The sequence below is a fragment of the Cyanistes caeruleus genome, chromosome 2 (assembly GCF_971803275.1).
Source record: "Cyanistes caeruleus chromosome 2, bCyaCae1.hap1.1, whole genome shotgun sequence".
NCBI classification, from domain to species: Eukaryota; Metazoa; Chordata; class Aves; order Passeriformes; family Paridae; genus Cyanistes; species Cyanistes caeruleus.
The window spans coordinates 101,536,951-101,559,541 of NC_141702.1; the positions used below are offsets into that span (position 1 = coordinate 101,536,951).

The window sequence follows — 22,591 nt, forward strand, 5'->3', positions numbered from 1 at the left end:
AACCTTTTTATACAAAAGATTCCTCTGAATACATAATTTTCACCTGAAGCTACTTCTAAACGTGATTCTCACTTACAAACCCTTAAATACTTCTGATACAGCACCAAAAAAAAGAGAAAAACACAGACAGCTTGTCACAGAACCACTTGACCTTGAATTCACAACCACAGCACTCTCAGAGCCCAGGATCTGCTTCATATTATCTTTTACCTACTAGACAGAAGAGGAGGAATATAACACTGCTCATGTGAAATTAGAAGGCTGGAACATCAGTCAGCTTTGCTGTACATTGTGACTGGGGGAAATAATGTTATGTTTGACAAGAGATTAATGATGAAAAATGCACAAACACAAACCTTAGGAAATATACTAATCTGTCAATTTCTCTTCAGAATTAAAAGTCATGTTTCTGTTTTCCTCTGGATGTTTTAGGAGTTCTAACAGAAATGGATAATACTATTGATTTAGAATGAGGTAGAGAATTTAGGTAGAGAACTGCATGTGTGAAGGTCTCAATCTCCTCTATGTACTTCAAGAAAACCATAAAAAGTTTACACTGATAGAAATGAAGGAGGGATTTCTTTGATTCTCAACAACAAGATTTTGAATTGGCAATGGCATTTCCTGACATAAGCTCTGAAATCTCTACCAAAATATGAAGTATTTGGTAAATTTCAGCAAAGTTTACCAAAAAAAGATACTCAATGTGGTCACAGCTCAGATTCCCAGATTTTGTGCTTCAAGTACATTAAAATTCACAGATCATGCCACATCCTCACTTCCTCCTTTGAAGAGAGAATTAAAACATCTACAGGCAGAAGCCTATGAACCTTCTTCCTAAAGGGAGCTTTTACAGGACACAAGTATCCAGAGCAGTTATTGCTAAGTTTGTTTTCTTGTTTTGTTTTTTTTTAAATATAATCACATGTTACTAGGCACACAAAAAGCTTAGCCAAGCATACTTATGAGCAAGCTATTTGTCGTCTGCATTAAATAAAGACATGGAAAAGCAACATCCTGTGATATCTAGCACTGAAACTAAGCAAACCAAGCCTGGTCTCCCTGTGGAACAGAACATTTCTGCAACAGTCTTACTGTTGTCTGCACTGCAGACGAAGTGCAAATGCCTCTCTACATTTGCAAAATAAATATATACCTACCTTGTTTTTTTAAATCATCCATTAGCATCTGAGTGATGTTTGTGAGAGATGAAAGTGGCACACGTTCACTTGTCAATATACTTTCCAAAGCCTGTTAAGCAGATATTCCAGAGAATTAAACATTCATTTAATCTCATTGTAAAAACAATGTATCAAGCAAGTTCAGCCAACAACAGCGCAACTGTGACCACGATTTTTCATCTGTATTTCACCTTTACATATACTTGTGGCATAATTTGTTCCTACAGAAAGGTCTTTTTATTATTCATAGACGATACCTTGGGGAAGTCACATGTTCATTCTAGTCAATATATAAAAAAACTACCCAGAAAAAACCCACACAGAAACCCTACACAGCTCAATTATTTGCTTCAAGTAATTCTAGGAAAAAAAATAACTTATTTTGAAAGATTTAGCACTCTGACAATGCAGTACTTTTTTTCTAATATTAAAGTATATTCTAAATGTTCACCTGTTTTTTTGTAGCAGGATATTTGATATCAAGTATTAATTCCTTTGCTTCAGCTTCAATTAAGTCTGCAAACAAAGACAATCACAATTTGAATTCATATTTCACAAATGCCTTCTGAAGAGCAAGTCAACCTGCACCACAGTTAAGGCGCATATGGGTTCATGCTAAAGATGAAGACACTGTTGCAGAAGCTGCCAAAATAAGCTTCAGGAAAATGAAACAAAATTACAGAAACCCTGAGCTAATGAAAGATCATAGCTCATAGCACATACAGCTGCTAGAATGCACCACAATCATACTTGCAGTTGCATACTTACAGCACAGATAATCCAAGAACTCTTTGATAACATAATCTTAAGAAATTTTACAAGAGAACCTACCTGGATCTGAGGTTTTGGCTTTGAGTAAAGCATTTAACTTCTTCACTAGATGCATATCCTTTGCTCGTTCACTCTTTTTATCACTGAAGGAAAATTTTAAATTGTATGAGTGAAGAAAACTCATACAAAACTAAAAGTAATGATTCAATAGAATTGAATTTTAAAAACTACTTATGCTACTTTAAGGTAACATCCCAATAATGAAAATCATGTTGAGCCACACAAACCAATGATACTATTATAGAGTACTACTACTCAGCTTGAAAAGGAATACCAGAATTGCTGTCTCCCAACTGTTTCTAAAAACAATAATGAAATTAATTTACTTAAACAGAGCAGAAAAAGCCCTTACCTCAGTGATAAATGGAAAGGTACATGGACAGTTTTTACACTTCCAGAGACTGGATCAAGAAGGCAGATCTGGTAAGTCTGGGGCTGCCAGCCCTGACTGGTCACATTGTTTAGACCCATTATTTTATAACCAGGATACAACAACCTGAAATTTTAAAAAATGGCCAAAATTAGGAATCTTCCCAGTCTACACACAAAATAAAAAGGCATCAAATTTTATGAAGCTAAGGTTTAAGAACTGCTAAACAGCTTTATCAGAAAAGACTGTATAGTCATGAAATATGATAAAATCCCTACCTCTAGAACAACAAGCTGCTTTCAGTGGAAACACTGGGCAGCACACAAAGTGCACCACTAGCACTTTTAGCCCTGGCATAGCCATATATCACTTTTTTGCAGCAGCACAGCCACCATGCCTACCTGCTACCTGTTTCTTACCTGCAGTATTTCCCCACATTGAAGGCTCCAACCCGAGGTCCTTGCTGCGTGCTCCACACTTCCAGAATGCCTCTTCTTGGAGCATAAATCACGAGGAACTGAGCTACTCTGCTTGGACCCTGTGCATTTCCAAAAGGAGAAGAATCCATCTTCTCAGTTTCCCTCTCCTGAAGGTCCTCTACAGTCTGTATCCAACCAATTTCTGCATCACGGTATCCTTTGTAAGAGAAGACAGAAGGTCATTCGTGTGCAGAAATTAATACAGGATTACCACATTAGTAAAGCTGTAATCTTAAGCTTTGTTTCAAATTGTGCAACTCCTGGCTCCTGTAAAGTGCTCTGAAGAATATTATTTGCTATACTAATATCACTACCATACCTTTCCACATGCGAACTGCGAGTCCTCTTGTAACATCCAGCAAAATAACCCTTCCAAATTCATCTGTTACTGCTGCCAAAGTGTTACATGGAGAAAGACATATTCTTTCACCATGGCGCCGGGAGTCGGGAAGTCCAAACCTACGAAAAATAATGAAGCAAAGCCATTAGACACATCCTTTTCTTCAGAAATAGTTAGATTTTCTTCTAAGATTTCTTCTTTCAAGGTAACAGAAGGTATGGGTAAGAGCAAATCATGAAAAACGTTCTTGTTCTTTCTACCAAGATATATCATAGCTTTGCCTAGGTCCTACTGAAAAAGCAAAGTTCAGGAAGTAGGATATGTGATTGCTTTGTCATGTACTGTCAGGCAATGACTGTACAGTAACAATGAACCCATGCACTGGAAGAGAAAGATGAATAATTATTTGTCCAGAATAATAAAATGAAATGAAAAAAACCTTAAAACAAATGACCTGCAAACTGCCATTACTGCTCAAAGTCACATGTTCATCAATTATACACCTTTCAAAATAATTTAAATAATTAAAAATACCAGACATCCGGAACAACTGACAGTGAAAAAAAAACAGCTTACCTCACTGCCAATGGGGTTGCAGGTTCTACTTTTGGTTTCTGTTTTTGGACAGGTTCTTCTTCATGTTTACTCTTCCAGCCAAGCCAGCCACTTGCAACAGAAGAATGTAACAAGAATTACAAAATGGTCCTAAAAAGATTCAAAATATTATGCAGCTACTTAAAAAAAAACAACAAAAAAACCCACATTTTTTTAGAATTTTATTACCTGGCAGCATTAAATAATGCTGAAGTCAGTTTGCTTGCAACTGCTAAGGCAACATGAGACAACAGGGGCTGTGAACTACCCTGAAATACAGGAATAACATGTTTAGAAAGTCAAGAAATAGTCAGCTGTGAACCACCCTAAAATGAAAGAACAAAGCCTTTAGAAAGCCAAGAAAGAGTTCTTACACTGAACTCAACTGCAGAATAGTTTCTTAGACTTCCTATGGACTTTCAGCTCAGAAAGCACAGCTTTTAGACTGCAAAATTTTAATTCACTGCCCCCAGAAAAGCCATTCTGACATCTCTCTACCATTTCAAAATCCTCCTGCGAGGCACTGGTATGTTTGTCTGCAAGAGAAGTTAAAAAAAACCCTGTGTGTGATGTATCACAGAGAGCTGCCTGGTGTGTGGCTTTGGCACCTTTGCAAATATCAACATAAGAAGTTTTTTCACAAACCTATTGGAAAGCAAGTACAAAAACCAAAATTCCAATTCTAGCATTTTCAATTAACTTTTGATCCTGGTAAGGACAGCATACAAGTAGGGTCTGAATGTACAGACACAGCTACATTGACATCCTTTTCCTCCTGTACAACAAAGATGATGTAAATATGTTACAGTTAAGAAAAAATTGCAGTTTTCTCCTACAAGAACTCACTACAATGTACTCAGGTGTACATAATCAAAGGCCAAAGACCTCCAAAAATCCGTAAGATGCGTGTTTACACAATAACAACGTATTTTTTCAAAAACATTATCAATTAATATAATAAATTAACAAATTCAAAAATAAAAAAAATACTTATCACATTCAATTTAAGACAGTAATGTCTAGCATGGGTTCCTGCTAATGAGAAATTTTATTTTCTATCACATCCACTTCAAGTCATTCCAGTTCCAGAAGATCAATAAGCGGAAATGTAAACAGAAAATGAACGTAAGAATACTTCGGAAATACTCATACAGAAAAAAGAATGGTTAATTATGCAAAGTTTCAGCAAGTCAGCTTTGTAGTACATACCTCCAGGGCAAAAAAGAATCCAGTGAAAGGATTGGCTCCAACAGTAACATACTGGGACATGGCAGGTGGACTGTTTTTTATGGCTGCATTATATCCTCCTATATTGGAGGCAGTCTTCATTTGATCAAAAGGACACAGTGTCATGATGCCTAACAAAAACATTAAAGTGAATGTCTTACACATTCAGAACAGAGGCATGCAATTACTCTAAAAGCATAAATATATTCCTGCCTTCTTGACTGGCTAGCCAGCATTCAGGGGGAAGGAAAAAGGAACAGCTTTAACCAGAAATGCCAAACAACACAGCAGAAATGACCTAATGCACTTGGGTTAATTATAAAGCACACATGTTTGTTCAGAAGAAAAAAAATTCAGCAGAGTTCAGCAGCAAAAATACATGTACCAAACTCACTTCACCTGCCTAGACAACAGCCTTCTGACCTCCTAGCTGCTTTTGCAGAAAGGGTGGACTGTCCCTCAGATATGCCTCTCAGACAAGATCTGAGGCTTCTGCAAATTCCTAATGAGTAAAAGTCTTTGAAAACCAACGAGTCAATTTGCCCTTTTCAGAAAGGAACCATTTCAAATTTAATTTTACTTAGGTGCTAGATGCAGGAAAGACCCACACCAGTCTTAACCTTCCTGCCAGACAGTTCTTTCACCTGACAGAAATGGAAATAATTGCATCTGATCTGGTCTCTCTCAGCTGTTTCTTACCAAGCAACAAAGAACAAGACAGTTACAGCTGCAAGAGTGAAGACTCAATCAGATTAGATAAGGAAGTAAAATATAATTTTGATAGTGGTTAGTGAGCTCATTCACTATGACAGACTTCTCCCCCTATTTATTCTATCCAACCAGTATCAGTAAGTCCTCTCAACCAGAATTTAACTGCACAGAAATATTAATTTAATTTTCTTAAATATTTGAAATTAAACAGAAATGCTTACCAATACTAGCATGATCAACAATCGTATCCACATCTTGCAAACCCCATTTCTTATAAGCTAATGGTGGAGGCTGAACATTCTCATTGCCAGATGCTGCAGCTGACAAAAGTTGATAAAGCACAAAAAATTTTCTACTGAGTCAAAGACAAAGGAACAGCATAACAGAGAAAGAAAACACCTGATGCAACCTGAAGCCACAAAATTACCTAGTTTTTAGTTGACATGCGTTAAAACATCTGTTAAAATGGCCTTTTGAAATATTTACCATCATCAAATTAAGAATTATTTTAAAATTAATAGAACTGCATATGATATTCCATTATAAATACATTTTGTACTTGTAGATAGTGTATTCACTAGCTAGTATGGTATAATATTCTGCACAGTTTTAAAAAGCTACTACAATTGATTTCTGTGTTTTGGGCATGTTTAAGTGGAAACATTTCCACCCAAGTGCTTGCAAAGTCATCACAATCACTAGATATATAACAGTGGGAGGTAAGAACAGTGGTAAGACTAAATCAGTGAGTGACACTTCTAAAATATCTATTACCCCAAATACAGAGAATCAAGAATGAAGGAAGATACAGCACTCCAGCTGCAGATATTGCAACAAGCTTTGAGTCCTTCCAATACCATCCTTGTGCCATCTATCACACAGTACTGTCACATAATTCTCCTCTACCCCCTGGAAACTGAGCTTGTTTCCAAATTAGAGTATGAACAGGCACCGTACTAAAGGAACAGGATCAAAGTCTGCACAATCAAACAAGGTATGAAAAGCTTTTAGATATGAACAGAAAGAGCAATGACCACCTCTGCTATCATCACAGCACTACCACTTCTCATAAAGTCTTTATTGGGAAGAAGAACATTCCACTGTCAGTGATATGCTAAGAATCACCTTAGCAGTACGCAGTGGCTTAATGCCAGAGGGCAGCTGACCACCACACAGCAGCTCGCTAACTCACTCACAACTAGTGGGATGGGGAAGAGAGGCAGAAGAGTAAAAGTGGGAACACTTGTGGGCTGAGATAAAGAGAGCATGCAAACAAAGAAAAATAATGTATTTTCTTCACTACTTCACATCAGTGAGCAGGTATTTAGCTACTTCTAGGAATGCAGGGCTCTATCACTTGTAACAGCTACTTGGGAAGTCAAATGCTACAACTCTGAAGATTCCTCCTTCCTCCTTTCCTCTTCCCAGCTTTTATTTCCAGGAGTATCATGATATGGCACAGGACATCTCTTTGGTCAGCTGGAGTCAGCTGTCCCAGCTGTGTCCTGCCCTATTTCTGGGAACCCCCAGCCTGCTCACTGTCACAGCAGTGTGAAAAACAAAAAAAAGCCTTAACTCTGAGCAAACACTGTTCCACAGCAGCTAAAACATTAGCATGCTATCAGTGTTGTTTTCATCACAAACCCAAAACAGCCCCATACCAGCTACTAGAAAAAAAACTAACTCTATCCCAGTTATCCCAGGCAAAACCAGCGTACGGTATTATGGGGAGCATGTAGAAGACAGTCAATACTCCTTGGACAACTTGGGCTCTTAGAACATTTTCTGTAAAGGAAGAAACATCCCTGAATGCAGTAGGGTCAATATATCAATGAATAAGCAAGGAAGATCTAAATTCCACCTCGATTTTATATTTAATCTAAGTAAATTTCCTAAATAGTAAAGAATTATTAACAGATTGAAAAAATAAACATTTCCCCTTACACGTACCTCTTGCTACCTGATTGCGACACGCACGAAGGGACTGGAAGAGGCTGAAGCCATCAATTGTCACAATTGCTGCTGGGTACAAGATACTTAGTTCCTCATTCTGGGGAAAAAATAAGAAGGAGGAGACAAAAACCAGATCACTGCTACTGTTAGAACAGCTTATTTTCTGGCTTTTTATACTATTAACTACACAAAGACAAGGATTATATCCAGAGAGTTAATATCGAACAAGCACAGGCAACAGACTAAGGCAAAACTACAGAAATTCAGTATTAAACTGTCCCAAAAATTATTTTAGCCACATGGTTTTATATTTTTATCTTTTTTTAATAACTTCTTTGTTTGCTTAATATATCTTAAGGCTTATGAAAAAAATCCATAAGTTGCAGAAGCTTTTGAAGGTGACAGAAAAACAGGTTTATCTAGAATGTAAATATCACGGGTTTAGGAAGCCAAATTCTGAAACTGGATTAATGCCTGCCTGAATTACCACTTGGGCACATAAATGCTAATCTGGCAATACAAACTCAAGACTCAAATTCCTTCATGCTTCTGTATTTCAAAACTGATTCCAAAAACGTCATACTAAATCACATGAATATTTCTACAAAGAAAACTTGAAAATTTCTGTGATTTTGTTCATTTTTCACACAAAGCTTGCCAACTCAGCCAAAAGCAAGGAAAGCTGCCTTCTTTCCTAAACAGTTCTGCCGAGTCTCCTCTGCAGTACATACTCATAATGACATGTAGGTTCCTAGCCCTATAAATATTCTTTTAACTTCCAGCTATCTTCTCTGTGAAATAATTAAGGTAAGTTCTTATGAATGAGTATGAATAGCTCTTGGCACCTGTCAAGTTACATTTTCTCCCTTCATCAATGCATTATCATGTTCTTTGCACGCAAATGAATAAACAAAAAATGAATGAACTATTCCTTTGCAAAAAGAGAAAAATAGAACAAATCTATAGAGCTAAAACTCCAAAAGACATTCTGAATCCTCAAACTATACAGGCATGAATAGATCTGGAACAAGAAATCAAGGGTCTCTTGTTCTAAGGAATCGTCCATCCCGTCAAAAATTGGTAAAGGACACAGAGGATTCACAGAGAAGACTCCCTTCCATACCCCATAACACTGGCACTTCGCTTTTGAAATAATCTGACAAAACCTGTTCTGTGACACCAGGATGCCTGGGAATTTCATAGGTTCTGCACTTTAGCTGTAGGACAGGATCTTCATTCAAAAGCTGTGCAAGAAGCAGTACTCCACTCTAGAAGACAAAGGATAAGAAGCATGAACATTTCTGTTCTTTTTCTTAGGGAAGACAAAAAGCACAATCTGCAGGGAATGGAAGTTTAAAACACCCAGATGTTTATGCCAAGGGCTCCCTTGCCCTGTCCTGCTGAGAGACGCACCTCAGTGTAAAACCGAACGTAGCCAGAGGTGAAGCCAACCACGATGCACGTCCAGTCAGGGCGGCCTGTGGAGCTCCTGTTTCACAAAGAGACACTCGTTAAAAACAACTCCCATTCTAAGCTAGGGACACAGAAAAGTGTCATGTAAGGACATTAGTGATGCATATACATCCTTACCTCTTCTGACTTGCCAGTGGAATACACAATACGCTACTCACACATTCACTAGAAACAAACACAAAATTAGTGTTCTCTAGTTGTGAAATTTTACTGCATGCAAGAGATCTTGCCATGTCAGAATTTTGAAAGTTTTAACAATTTATTAATGCAGCACACCATATATCAAATTCACAGTAAGAATCAAAAAAAGTCTCTTTATTTTAAAGACATTTTCAATTACAAGTTCAAGAATGCCCAAACAGACCTTTTGTACTTGTTAATGCTGTCTTTCATAAATCACAGACTGATTATTCTGTCAGTACTGTTCAGCAGATTCAAGTTAAATTTCAGGTGCCTACAGGTAAATTATTTTCTTCTGATCTATAATGATATGCCATGAACAACCCTTTTTTTTTTTTTTAAGGAGCCAACTGAACCATACAGATCAAAATAATTTTTTTAAATATGCAATTAGGTAGATTTTACATCCACTGCCTTTCAGCACCTCATAATTTGAGAGCAATATGGTCTTCCCAGATAATGCAATAACTGAGCATGCTCAATGACAGGCAAAGCATGCAGAGGGCAAGCAGATGAGCAGACCTCAATATCTCAAATCAGAAGTCATTTAACTGTTACCATGATACAAAGTTTTACACTGTCTGGGGAAACAGAAGCAGTACAAAGGTTTTATGAGACAGCACAGAATCCAAGATGACATGGCAAACAGCACTTAAAGCATAAATGCCAGCAGTACTGTTTATTATTTACATTTCAGGTCACTTCCATTTCCCAAAGAGTGACTAAATAAGCAAGGTAGACAATTAGTGAAGGAAAGCTTTCTACATGCAAGGTTGAGAGGAGTTGCAATTTCATTACATCCTCAAACAAACATTAAATATCTCAGTCACATCTCATCTTCCAATAGCAAAGCTTAGCCACCACAGAACATTTTCAGTTGAAGGCAACTTTGGGGAAAGAAAAAAACCAAAAAGAACCAAGAACAACCAAAACCACTCAAATATTTTGATAATCTGACAGTAATTTACATATTAACACCTCCACAGAATAAAAAACCAAAATACATCAAAATGTATTGAATATATTCAATCTAATATATTCTAATCTGAATCGAATCTGCCCCTATCTAAACAGAGATACCTGCTTCATAGGATAGCATTCTTCAGGGCTGTAACAGTAGTAAGAAACAAACCTCAAACAGAATTTCTCTTTTTTTTTTTTTAAACAAAAGACACCAGGGTAGTATCAAATGCACAGTGACAGTAGTTTTATAAAAGGATTATTATTTTTACAGAAAAGCTGATGAAGTCAACACCTCCTGCAGCAAACAGAAGGCTGAAGGCAATAGGGAGCATATTCAAAGGCAGACAGCAACTCAAGGCTGCAAATGTAACAGCAAAGTGCAATATCTTATTCCATATGGGAGATTCAAAAAAAGCATCTGTCTGGTTATGTGAAGACAGATGAAGCAAAAACATTGTATAAATACCAAATGTATGACCAAAGCAAATTTTCCAAGTCCCCAAGTGACTCAGAGACCAAAACCATATTTTCATCAGAGAGAACTTTATGCTTGTTTGAATGAGGTTTTGAAAATGAAGTATATCTAGAACAGCTTAATACATTTCCAATTGCAACATTCCCTAAGAAAGTTTCATCTTTACTACAAAAGTTTTCTCAAAAGAGTACTTTTTCTTCTCTTTCTAGAACAAGATCTTATAAAAAGCATGTCTAAATTACACACTAATACACTGACTTGCAGAGAACCATTTCTTTCATTTGTAAGAACTTGTCCTGTGACAGCACACAATACACAGGAGTGAGATTTGCAGATACTGTTTCTCATCACCCATGTTAGTCTATTTGTATCCAACACTAATACACATAAAACCACAAATGCACTCAGAAGAAAGGAAAATGAGCCCAAGTAAAAAGCAGGGTATTAACTGCTAAACATGAAAATAACATCTAAATCACAGCTGCATTTCAACACCTACCCCTCTTCAACATTCAGAGAGCCGCTCCAGCCGACAGCATACTGCATTTCCTCCTTTCCCTTGTCACTGTGCTTCCATTTAGCTGCCATGAAGAATAAAGACACCATCTATAAAACTCCAATGTTTTGCATCTCACAAATGTAGCTCTATTTCTAATTTTCCTCTTTGGTACAATACATCCTGCCACACTTAGATTAAGTGCCAATTACAAACTTTGAACATCATAAAAATAAAAATATATTCTTAGTGAGTTTTCTAAAGGACTTACATGTTTTCTTAGAAATTTACATGGAACAAGATTTTAAAATTAAAACTTTAAAGTAACTAGTTTTGTTTAAAAATATTTATACATTAATCCATCAAATTTTAAAAGGCTCAATTCAGGAAACAGGGATCCTTAGGAAATAATTATTAACCAAGGAAAAACTTCTGGGAATACTACTGAACATGAGCTATAATGAACAGAAAATTTTAACTGCCAAGAAGTACGTAAGTACTCTTGTACATGTACACTAATCTGACAACCTTTAATCAGTGCATCAGAATTCAAGGCTAGAAGACACCATAGGTTGCTATTCACAGGGTGCTGTTACAGCTGGCACTTAATTGTTGAATCACCTCCCAGGTGTCAATGGATAACCCAAACTAAGTTAGTGCTGTGTGCCATTTCTCTGACACCTAAAATCTGAGGCACGGGGACACTTCTGCCCAGTGTGGGACAGTTGTCACTGTGCAGTTCATCAGAGGCAGCTCTCCAGCAAGTGATTAAATCACTTCTTTATGCTTGATCCAATAAGAACTTTATGAGGAGTACTGCTGTTTTTCCAGTTTTGATGACAAATTACCAATTGGTCTACAGCAGGTTTGGAATACACAGCTTTGCAGGAATGACAAAGCAGTACAACAACTCAATACAATCCAATTACACAAATCTGAGTTTCAACACTCTGATTTTTAAAATGCCATAATAGTCCCCTTATCAGGATGCTTCCCTTCATATTCCTCACATGTCACCCACTGCAGCCATCAAAAGACCAGAACCCCAAACAAAAGCACATCTATAAACAGCAGTTGGCTGATCAATGTTCATATATTACTAGTAATAGCTTTAAAAGTTCCCAGAGCCCTACTTTGGAGTAAAATACGAAGCCACTCATTGGTCAAGATGGTATTCACCCATTATTCAAGAATTTTCTATCAAAGAGGGAATTTCAAGAAAAATTCACATTAATACTCCTTTCCCAGAGTGATACTGGCTCAGGTAATTTTGTAAGGGAAAAGAAAATTAAGTTCAAGCATTTCTTAATGGCTAAAACCAATTCAAAACTTTAAATTTTCTTACTGAGAAAAAATAATGTCAATATCTCTGAGCATTTTAAAACACAGTAGTTATAACACATATGCATTTTATGACCACAGGTCAAAACACAGTTGAGAAGTAAAGACAAAGCAATTTACTTGACAAGCAGCACCTAGAAAATACATTATATGTACTACAAAACACTTCAAAATTCTTGAAGGTATGACTTGGGGGATAAACAGAAGAGAGTGGGGCAAACAAATCTTGTTTTAGTTACTATAAAATGTCCTGGCACAAACACTCAGTGGAATGTATACTTACGCACTAAAAAGACTGCTTTCTGTTCATTAGCAATTACCATCAGGTCATTGGTTGGTGACAAGGATAACACACAGTCCTGAAGCCAGTAATTCCGCTGGTTCTTGGAATTAGATTCCTCTTCTTCCTACAGGTAAAGCTTTAGTCAATGTATGCAACAGTTTTTAGACCCAGCAACTGATGAGAACAATCTGGCTTGCCCTCCATAGCAGGGCTAAATGGACTTTTTATTACTGACCACATCCCTTCAGCTCCAACTTGCATGAAAAGCCCTGAGAAATGCATCAGCCTTGCACTAATTGTGTGTTTACAAAACAGAAAACAAAGAGGTACACATCACTAGCTCTACTCAAAATCATCTCCATTTAAAGAGAATGAGATTTAAAATTTTAAAATCAATCATTGATTATAGAGTGGAGAGAATCTCTTCAGTTATTCTCATTATAACCCATACTCAAAATGAAGAACTTAGCCAAGCTCATACGCTGACCAACCTTAAGCAAGTAACTGCACATATGAAGGAAGTCACTAAGTTGGTATTCACTTGGCAACAAGTATCAGGTGCCTTTCCACAAAGTAACTTCACAATGAAACAATTCCAAACTAAGTGGTGCCAAGTTTTAAGGGTATAAAGATGGGCAAGTAAAAACTTCGGTATCATCCTCATGTATTAAGAGTAAGAAAATTACATCTTTTTTTCCTTGGGGAACAAGTCAAATATTTTATTGTGGCACACATGAAGTAGTTCCTGCTAATCATAGTTCAAAGTCAACAAGTAACAGACTTGGAATGAACTGCTACAAGTCTCAGAGTTGATATTCCTGGTTAGTTAGACCCATACTCTTATCCAAACACAGCAACACACTTTCCCTAGTCCACAGACTCCATTTCCACTTCCATATCCAACCCTACCTCTTTTTAGCACTCAAAAATATTACTCCATCCTCTAACATCTCAAAGCAGCTATGCACAAGAAAAAAACCCAACAACTTCAGTGTGATCATTTTCTGATTCATTCTATTTATTCTGTTACAGTAAAGTTGCATCCGCTTGAAAATCTGCCCATTTACTCCCAGCAGAAAAACAAGCACTAAACTGTAGGAAGAATTTGTGTATCATGCTCTTCATCAACTATACATTGTATTTATTTCTTTGCATAAGTTTGACCATAAAAATGGTCTCTGTGCACATAGCAATACACAATGTATCCATGATAAAGTCTACATTAGCACAATACAAACATTGTTAACTACTGTTGCCCACACAATCTCCTAATTTGTGTAAGAGAACCTATTTTCATGTGATTTTTGTCTGTTGATGGATGCCAAATTGTTTAGCAACAATTTTTCCCTATTTACTGGCACTTTTCAAGACTTCACAAGACAATGAAGTTATGAGATAGTCATGACAATTTTAATTCCTCACAACAGAGATAAATGTGTCATGCAAAAACACTTAAGCAAAACCCAAAGAAAAGCCCTGTACTAATTTTTAATGTCATGATTTTCAGACTGAGGAAAAAGAAACTGAAATTAAAGGCTTATCGGAAGATTAAAAGGAATTACAGTAGTATTTCAGACAGAAAATTTAAAATTATCTGTAAGCATGAACAAAGAACTTGAACTACAAAGATATAAAACATGACCATCTCATATTAGCTACAAAAATGAGCTAAGGGTTAAAACAGGAAAAGCACTGAACTTGCCAAAACAAACTTAAGGGTAAAAGACAGAATTATTAAAATCCGCATTTAAAAAAAGATATCATCCCTACAAAACAACTAATCAGATCCATAAAAGGATACCTTATAAAAAACCTAAACTTTTTATTTGTTTTCAATGCCTTCTCAGAAATTGCTATGTTTCCATGAAATAGATATTTGTCCAGGGCACAAGTAATTCCAAGAAAGAATGAATTTTTCACTATAATGCAAATAAAGACTTAAAAGCTTTAACAAGGGAATTGATTGTTATATTTTGCTAATAATTCTCACTTCTGTGATAGACTCACGCACTCATTTTGCTGTGCCTTCAGATACACAGACTCCTGTATTTATATGCTCCTACATAGAACAACCTCTTGGCTGAGTATGACAGCAAACCCTTTCTGAAGTCTGGCCTGGAATCACTAGAAACTTTAGAGGAAAACATGCAAATAGAGGATGCAAGAAGGATGCAAACCACCTGGTAAACCACAGAAAAGTGTGACATTTTAAAGAAAAGAGTGAAAAATTAAACTATTTAAATTTAGAAATCCCTGCTGGTTCTATAAGTAGAAAAGCAAATATTTGTTCCACTCATTCAGGAAGTTATAAACATTATAGCACATCTAATGAAGATGTGGCCTGAGAAACACACTCATTTCATGACAATTATAGTGGAGCTGAGTACCCATTCTATTTAAAAGGTTTTATACCCTGTCATCCCTGCCAGTGTCAGTGATTCATCCCTGGGAGACACCATGTTCATTTCAACTTGTCTGTCACCTCAGCTGAAAAATCTGGTTCTCTGCAGAATAGTCACAAAGATACTGTCCAATAACTTGGGCATCCTTCCTACACACTGAGAAAAAGACAGCAGATAAGGGGTTTGTTGGTAAGGTGAGGGTCTGGATTCCTCAGAACTGATTCTGTTGAGGTGATGCATTCAGGTGCAAAGGATTTCTACAAGCAGCCTCGTTGACATCTCATCAAGTCAGCCGGCAGGCTCAGCCTTACAAACAATTAACAGACCAGCCCTGCTACTTGCAGCTGAAGGAGTTGTGCAGAGGAATGTTTTTCCTCCTTTAAAGGGCAACGGTGCTGTTCCATCTCATGCAGGTAGTTTAAATCCTCCTGTAACACTATCTACACATGACAACATAAAAGGAGCACTACTGACCTAGAAGATGTCTATGCCAGTAATTTGTGACTTAGGATTTTTTGATTTATATCCATTTATGATAATTATAACTTCACTGCCATGCCCTACTGCTCCTGACTAGCTACAGGACAAAAAGGATGCCCCCAGGTGCAGCAGCACAGGAAGATGTGTGCATACTTTGGTGAGAAAAGCCCTACAGAACATAAGAATACGTGCAATTATCACAATAGGTAACATCCAAGTTATATTTAGAAAAAAACTACAGGAGCAAGGGACAAACAAGCAATCACATTTAAAACACAGGTCAAGACCTTTCTTGCTCAGGCGACAGTTATATAAGAGGAAAAAACCACAACACCACACACATAAACTAGTGGAAAAGTCTTCTACAATAGGGAAGTTAGCAATATACATATATATATATATATATACATATATATATATATATACACATACACACACATATGAACTTACAGGTCCTTGTAATTCAGCATCATCCCAGGCTCCCCAGCCACCATCTTCCCAGCTTGTTGATCTGCCTGCTTTAAGTGAAATAAGACTTGTCACAGGAATACAGCATTGGCAACAAAATTATCATTTTCCTTTCCCCACTAATGCATTACAAAATTTTTATGACAGATACTACAAGAGTTCTACTGAAAGAACCCTGAAGTGTCTTATTTTTCTGTATTTTATTTACTTCCATTTCCAACACTATGGGAAAGTATTAAGAGAAAATGTACCAGACATACAAAAGGCAACAATAGTACATGGAAATTAATCTGTGATCACAAAGCATCTGAGCCCAGAATAATGCAGATCCCACTAGCAAAGCAGAAGCTAACAGTTTGGCCTCTGAGGAGAAAATGAGCACAAGGACCTTGGTCATTCACATCTTTTCAAGGCAACAGAGAGGAAAATTAATGAGACACTGATCAGTTTCAATTATGTCATTCAGAAACCTCAGAGTAACCACAAGCTCACAAAATACCTCAAACACCTGCAAAATAGATTAGATTTGTAGAGACAGACCTACTTCTTTAGTTGTAAGAGTGAATGTGGAAGTTCTTTTTTTACCTAAAAATACAGAACTTGATAGATAAATTGAAAAGCCACAGGCATTTATTACTAGCAGATGTACGACACTACCACCAACTGGGACCCTCGATAAATCAATAAACATCGTTGTAATTCAGTAGAAAAGCCAAGGACTGACTTCCATCCAAGCATGTACTAGAGTGAAATCTGAAGCAGTAACATCAATAAGACTTCAAGAGTTTTCCAAGGATTTCTTTCAAGATTTTCCATTAACTGCTGTCATGGCAAATTTGACCTTCAGAAGAAGTTAAAACATAATGCCTCAAATGAGTTTAAATGTAGTTTCAAGCAAGCAAGATTATGCCAAACAGTACATAAAAGAAGGTTTTGTATCAAGAACAATTTTATTTGGTATAAAAACTTGTAGTTCTGTTACCACCAAGCAAGGAAAGGCTGAACAATAAAACAGAAATCTAATCTCTCTGTTTAGTTACGTTTTAAACCTTCTGTATGGCTAATGAAGACAAAAACCTTCAAAGAAAATAATTTAATTTAAAACTACTTTTCCCCCAATGCTGTTGAGAAGGTATTTTAGGAGAACGTAGAAGACAAAAATGCTCACTCCATTTTACCTCTGTAAAATGCAAAGGTCTGTGTCATCTGCAAAATGGGCATGTCAAACAGTTTTACTGCATCGTCATCAATGCAGATATAACTGCACAGTTATTTCGGACAACACTATATAAACAACAAGCTTCCATGGGTCACAGTTTCATCTTGTATTTGAGGTCAAATATTTTGCAGTGTACAAACAAAGGAAAACTATGGCACATACTGTTGAATAGAGTAACCACAAGAAGAAAACAATGATTATTGTATAGATTAAGATAACTAATAAAAATCTACTTTTGTTTGCATTTTATTATTTCAAAAGATTAAAAAAAAAAAATTCTCCTTCCTATAAAATTCATGGAGGAATGAAATCTGTCCATGTGCCATGGTCCAGAGAGAAACAGACCCATACCTAAGAAACACAGTTGGGGCCAATGCCTTCCCTGCAGCACAGAGCAGACCAACCTCCCCTAAGAAACCTCAGCCACTTCAATTCTGAGACTGAACGCCCACAGCATAAAACTGCAGCTGTGAGGATTCTTGCTGGCTCTGTGAATAGCCACAATTTCATGGTAGCTGTCATCATGCTGGGATGATACTAGATAAATGAAAAAACATGGGAAAATGATGTAATGGTGAGTCACCATTCCACTGACGAAACTGCAGAGATCCTTTAGAACTGTGGCCTGCTCTGCAAAGCCAGCACCTTCTCCAGCTGACAACCATTTACATGCCTGCTCCTTTCATATCCATCCTCCACACTGGATAGATCATCCCAGGATGTGCCATCATATGCATTTATCAAGGCCTGCATCCATCTTGCCTTTCTTCCACACATTGTTTCTTTTTTTAAGAAAAAATGAAATTAAAATGGTTTTCTTATTCACATCATTCTTATAATTTAGACATTTCACCTATGCAATGAATAGTGAAACAAGGTATTAAACAATAGACAACAACGCCTGGAACAATGTACAGAGGACACACTCTCAAAGTAACTCAAAGCACCAGTTATTCACCTGCAAAAAAACTATAAAGTATTCCATGGAGGCTGCCAGCTTGCACAGCTTTTCCACCCACTGTAACTTGATAAGGTTGGTCAAGTGAGAGTCCAAGTGCACAGGGTCCAAGTTCTGTTATGATGAAGATTTTAAGAAATCCCCCACCATTTCCTTTAGCAACATTACAGATCAGAACCAGCAACTGTGGAATGTAACAAATTCACTAGTAACTAATACCTAAGCAAGCCTAAACAGCTGTAACATGGTCATTTTTTCCAGTCCCTCTTAAGGAAAACAAAATTTAAAAAAATTAATCAAACTTTCCTGCAGAAACCTCTGTTTCCATTCAAACAGTTCTCCTTACTTGGATAAAACAGCAGCAATATTCCAGATTTTGCTTAACTATGGAGAGTGCAAAAATAAAAGTTCATCAACTGGATTTACATGAACCACTTAATTCTTTAATTTAAAGCATATAGCATCAGCATGTTTGAAACTTTAGAGCTGGTTTAAATGCTGCACATGTGCAACACTGGTGTTAATGCATAAGAAAATTAATTTAAGCACAGTTATCATTAAACAAAACACCCACAAGAACAATTTCTACCTCTAAACATGTTTTGTTTAAAAGACAAGAGCAGAGAAGAGAGAAAAAATAGCAACAGATCTAAACCACTAAGGTCTAACCAGCATTTAACAGGTCAAATTCAATATGAAAGACGTTTTTACTCACTTCTCATAGTACAGAATAGACATGTGAGCACAGAAAATTGTCAGTGCCCTCCATTCCAGAGCAGCACTATGACCTGGGGCAGGCCGCTGAAGCCTTTCCTTCCTGCCCTCACATTTACATTCCAAATCTTCAAATGCAGAAGGTTATTGAAGGATGAGCTTAGACACATGCAATGAAGTCCCATCCATGCTTTATGAATATAAAACATTACTAGATAATAGTGCACAAAACAATTGCTTAAGTGTGAGAGTTGTAGATTTTCTTCTATGCATGTTTACTGCAATTCTGATACCACTGGACTGCAAATTTATGAAAGAAATAATCTCTCCAGGCCAAGGAATTTTAGAAACAGCTTAGAATCTTCTTGCTGTTCAGGAATCATAGGGCATTTATTCCCAAAGCTCCTCCAACATGAGGACTGACAAATATATAAGGCTATTTTGCCAACACTACTAGGAAGCCTCTCTTAAGGCTAGTTTTATATTTGCTCTCTCTTCTCACTTCAGGCATCCTTAAGTGGGGGGGAAAAAAAACCCAAAAGCACAACTAAGTTAGTCTCCTAATCACAAAAATAACCACTTGAGCATTTTTTCTCCCTTAAGGAGGTCACAATTGCTTTTGATAAAGTAAAAGATAACTGAATTTAAAACAAACCAGGTACTACATAGATTTTTTTTTTAATTAATAGTGTAAAGTTCCATGGCCTACAATTATAACTTAACCCAAAAACCAAAATTTGAAATACCAGAGGGAAAAAAAAAAATCAAAGGCCATAGGAAACAATGAAACACTCACATACAAAACATAGTATTCCATAGTTTTTCTCAGATGCAAGCAATGCCATAAGTTAGAGCAAGAAAGAATGAAGGCTATGATGTAAAGGAGGTGTTGAAGCAGCAACAAAACTCAGGTGAGAAGATAATTTGGATAAAGTACTCTGACAGCATTCTGTCACGTATGCTGAGAGCATGTCATTTACTCTTCCCCATATCTGAAATGTATTAACTGCTACAGATGTAACCCAATTCAAGCAGAGCGCGTATTTTAATGACACTTTACAGGAAAACTGAAAGAAAGGGATACTAAACATAAATACTACAATCTGGAAAGAGAGGATCTGATTAAAGAGGCAATAAAAAAGAGCTTGTCAGAACAGTATTCAATAAGAATATAACTGATTCAATAAGATTGATACAGAAGCAGTTAACAACGCTAATGCTAAATGCAATCTCGAATTTCATTTTGTAATGTATTTTTTTCTTTGTAATCTTGTTGACCACTCTGAAATAAAAAGCCTGGCCCTCTGTATTTCTGAACTAAATCAGCTGATCCAGATAAAGCAAAGTGTACAAGTCCAAAGATGTTTTCTAGAGGAAATAAGATGAAGATGACTTTTCAGGCTGCTGTTAATGTAACAGGGCAGGATTTTGGAAGTGAGTTTCTCTGACAGGCTTAAGCTATCACTTCTACTGGAAAAAGAAGCAGCGAAGTGACACCTCATAACTCTGAGGAAGTCCTCAGGTGGATCAATTGTTTTCTTCCCCTGAATAAGAACAAACTCACTATCATAATTGGAGATATCATTGTTTGGGAACTCTGAAGGTCAAGTTTGGGTTTGTTGGCTTTTTTCCTTATTAATTTCATTTAGGTAACAGGAGATGAACACACCTGAGAACTAAAAATATCTGCACATCAAGAAAGTACTTAGATTTTGTTTCCACCTTAACACCCCCCCAGTTTATCTAGCAGCAGTCCTACCTGGCTATACCACTGAATTGCTGTCATCAAACATATAAAATGTTTCAAAACACAGTTCAAGCTCTGTTTTGAGTGTACTAGAAGAACAGAAACACACTTTGCTCTAAATAACTTGCAGCTAAACTCTTCAATTTGTAAAGGTTGTAGGAAATTTTATCTATCTTGCTCTACTTTCTGCTCAGGGAAACATCCATTAATTTCTGAATGCTAAAATTCTGTCATGCTTGCAAAGCTTTATCACATACTGCAGATAAGATGGATTTTTTACTTCATACACATGCCTTTATTTTAGACAGCTGTATAAGAGAGTTAACTGTTACAGCTGTTTTCTGATCCAGCCAACAGCAGCCCACAACCTCTTCAACACAGCAAGATGTCAAATTAAATGTGATGCAAACACTTCCTATTCCCAGTGTTTGCACAGTTAGAACAGCAGTTTTCAGAGCCACTTAGACACCACTAGGCTCAGGCTCCACAGAGGATTTGTGCCTCATTAGCAGCATCATTGTTCCCCAAGACTCTTAAATTCTCATGCTTAAGTTTTCCTCCTTAAAATATGAAAAAGCACTCAAGGTTTTGTTTTGTTTTTTTTTCCTAAGAATAAAGACACAGCAACTCCATATGAAGCATCTTTAACCAGCTCACTCAGTAATACCAGGTTCATTTACTTAAAGCACATGAACCAAGATTCAACCCAACACCTGTTATTCTATTCCAATACAGACAATAAAAAGTGGCTATATTTTGCTTCATGGCAGATCAATGGTCAGCTCAAGCAGCCTATGAACATATCTTAAATTATTCCAGCATGGCATCAGCGGCAGTTTTAATAGATGATTGTACAACACAAGCATGAAGCACATGAACCCTTCCTTCCAGTGTTGACTGAGCCAACAGGAAACAGGCCCATGCAGAAGTGACTTCACACAAGGCTCAGAGAAGGAGGACAGCTTTCTCTTCCTCCCCGGTTTACCAGACAAGTGCATCCTCTGCACAAACAAGACAACCTGTTGGGCTACAGGAAAATCTTAAGTGAAGCTGTAGTTGATATGATGCTTTCCTTTATCTTGTTCTACTGTTGAATGTGTTTAAATGCTTACCTGTACGAAGAAAGGAAAAAAAATAAAATCAAGTCCACTTGGAATAAAAATCCAAACTTTTTTTTAAATTTACCTACACCTGTATTTTTAATATATGCAACACTTTGCTAAGCCTTTTCAAGTTAAATTTGAAATTGACAACCTAGATTAACTTTTATATAAACAAAATATACTATTTTAAATACAAGGTGGCAAGTTACAGTTTTTTTACTCAAATTAAAGACATCTAACTTCAAAGCTGGATTAAAGTCATAGTATCACATTGTGATTTAGAGATGTATACTGCTTGCATTTTCTGAAGCAAGCGAATTCTCTTCATTTAAAACATTACTTCAAAAATGCTTTTACAATAATAACTCTAGATTTTATTGCAGCAAATACACTCACAGAAAGTATTTTGGTTAGTTCTGTTAGATTTAAAATATGGCCAAAGTTAAACAGCACTAAAAACTTCTTTGCTCTGTAACAAGGAAACAAAATAGACAGGGCCTATATCCTCCACTAAAAACCCTAAACCCCACACATTGAAGATGCCAGAGGCACCTTGCCAAAAGCATTTGTTATCCAAAACCCGACAGAAATTCTTGAAAATTC

General features: G+C 36.7%; 1 protein-coding gene across 20 annotated transcripts in view; it reads right to left on the bottom strand.

The window, feature by feature from the left end:
- The window catches only part of RAB3GAP2 (RAB3 GTPase activating non-catalytic protein subunit 2), a 42,644-nt gene that overhangs the window by 17,154 nt on the left and 2,899 nt on the right, over positions 1-22,591 (bottom strand). For 2 of the 20 annotated variants that reach the window (XM_086878759.1, XM_086878755.1), the window contains exons 2-18: positions 16,230-16,294; positions 12,898-13,021; positions 11,277-11,358; positions 9,277-9,324; positions 9,100-9,175; positions 8,853-8,954; positions 7,684-7,783; positions 5,955-6,047; positions 5,005-5,153; positions 3,985-4,064; positions 3,778-3,867; positions 3,181-3,320; positions 2,802-3,018; positions 2,365-2,508; positions 2,013-2,095; positions 1,633-1,697; positions 1,161-1,251 (exon numbers count right to left, since the gene is read on the bottom strand). In XM_086878759.1, coding sequence (XP_086734885.1) covers positions 1,161-1,251; positions 1,633-1,697; positions 2,013-2,095; positions 2,365-2,508; positions 2,802-3,018; positions 3,181-3,320; positions 3,778-3,867; positions 3,985-4,064; positions 5,005-5,153; positions 5,955-6,047; positions 7,684-7,783; positions 8,853-8,954; positions 9,100-9,175; positions 9,277-9,324; positions 11,277-11,358; positions 12,898-13,021; positions 16,230-16,294 — 1,749 coding nt within the window. Of the gene's footprint in view, positions 1-1,160; positions 1,252-1,632; positions 1,698-2,012; positions 2,096-2,364; positions 2,509-2,801; positions 3,019-3,180; positions 3,321-3,777; positions 3,868-3,984; positions 4,065-5,004; positions 5,154-5,954; positions 6,054-7,683; positions 7,784-8,809; positions 8,955-9,099; positions 9,176-9,276; positions 9,325-11,276; positions 11,359-12,897; positions 13,022-16,229; positions 16,298-22,591 lie in introns of all 20 variants that reach the window. The other 18 variants (XM_086878756.1, XM_086878752.1, XM_086878757.1 and 15 more) reach the window with 10 other exon arrangements.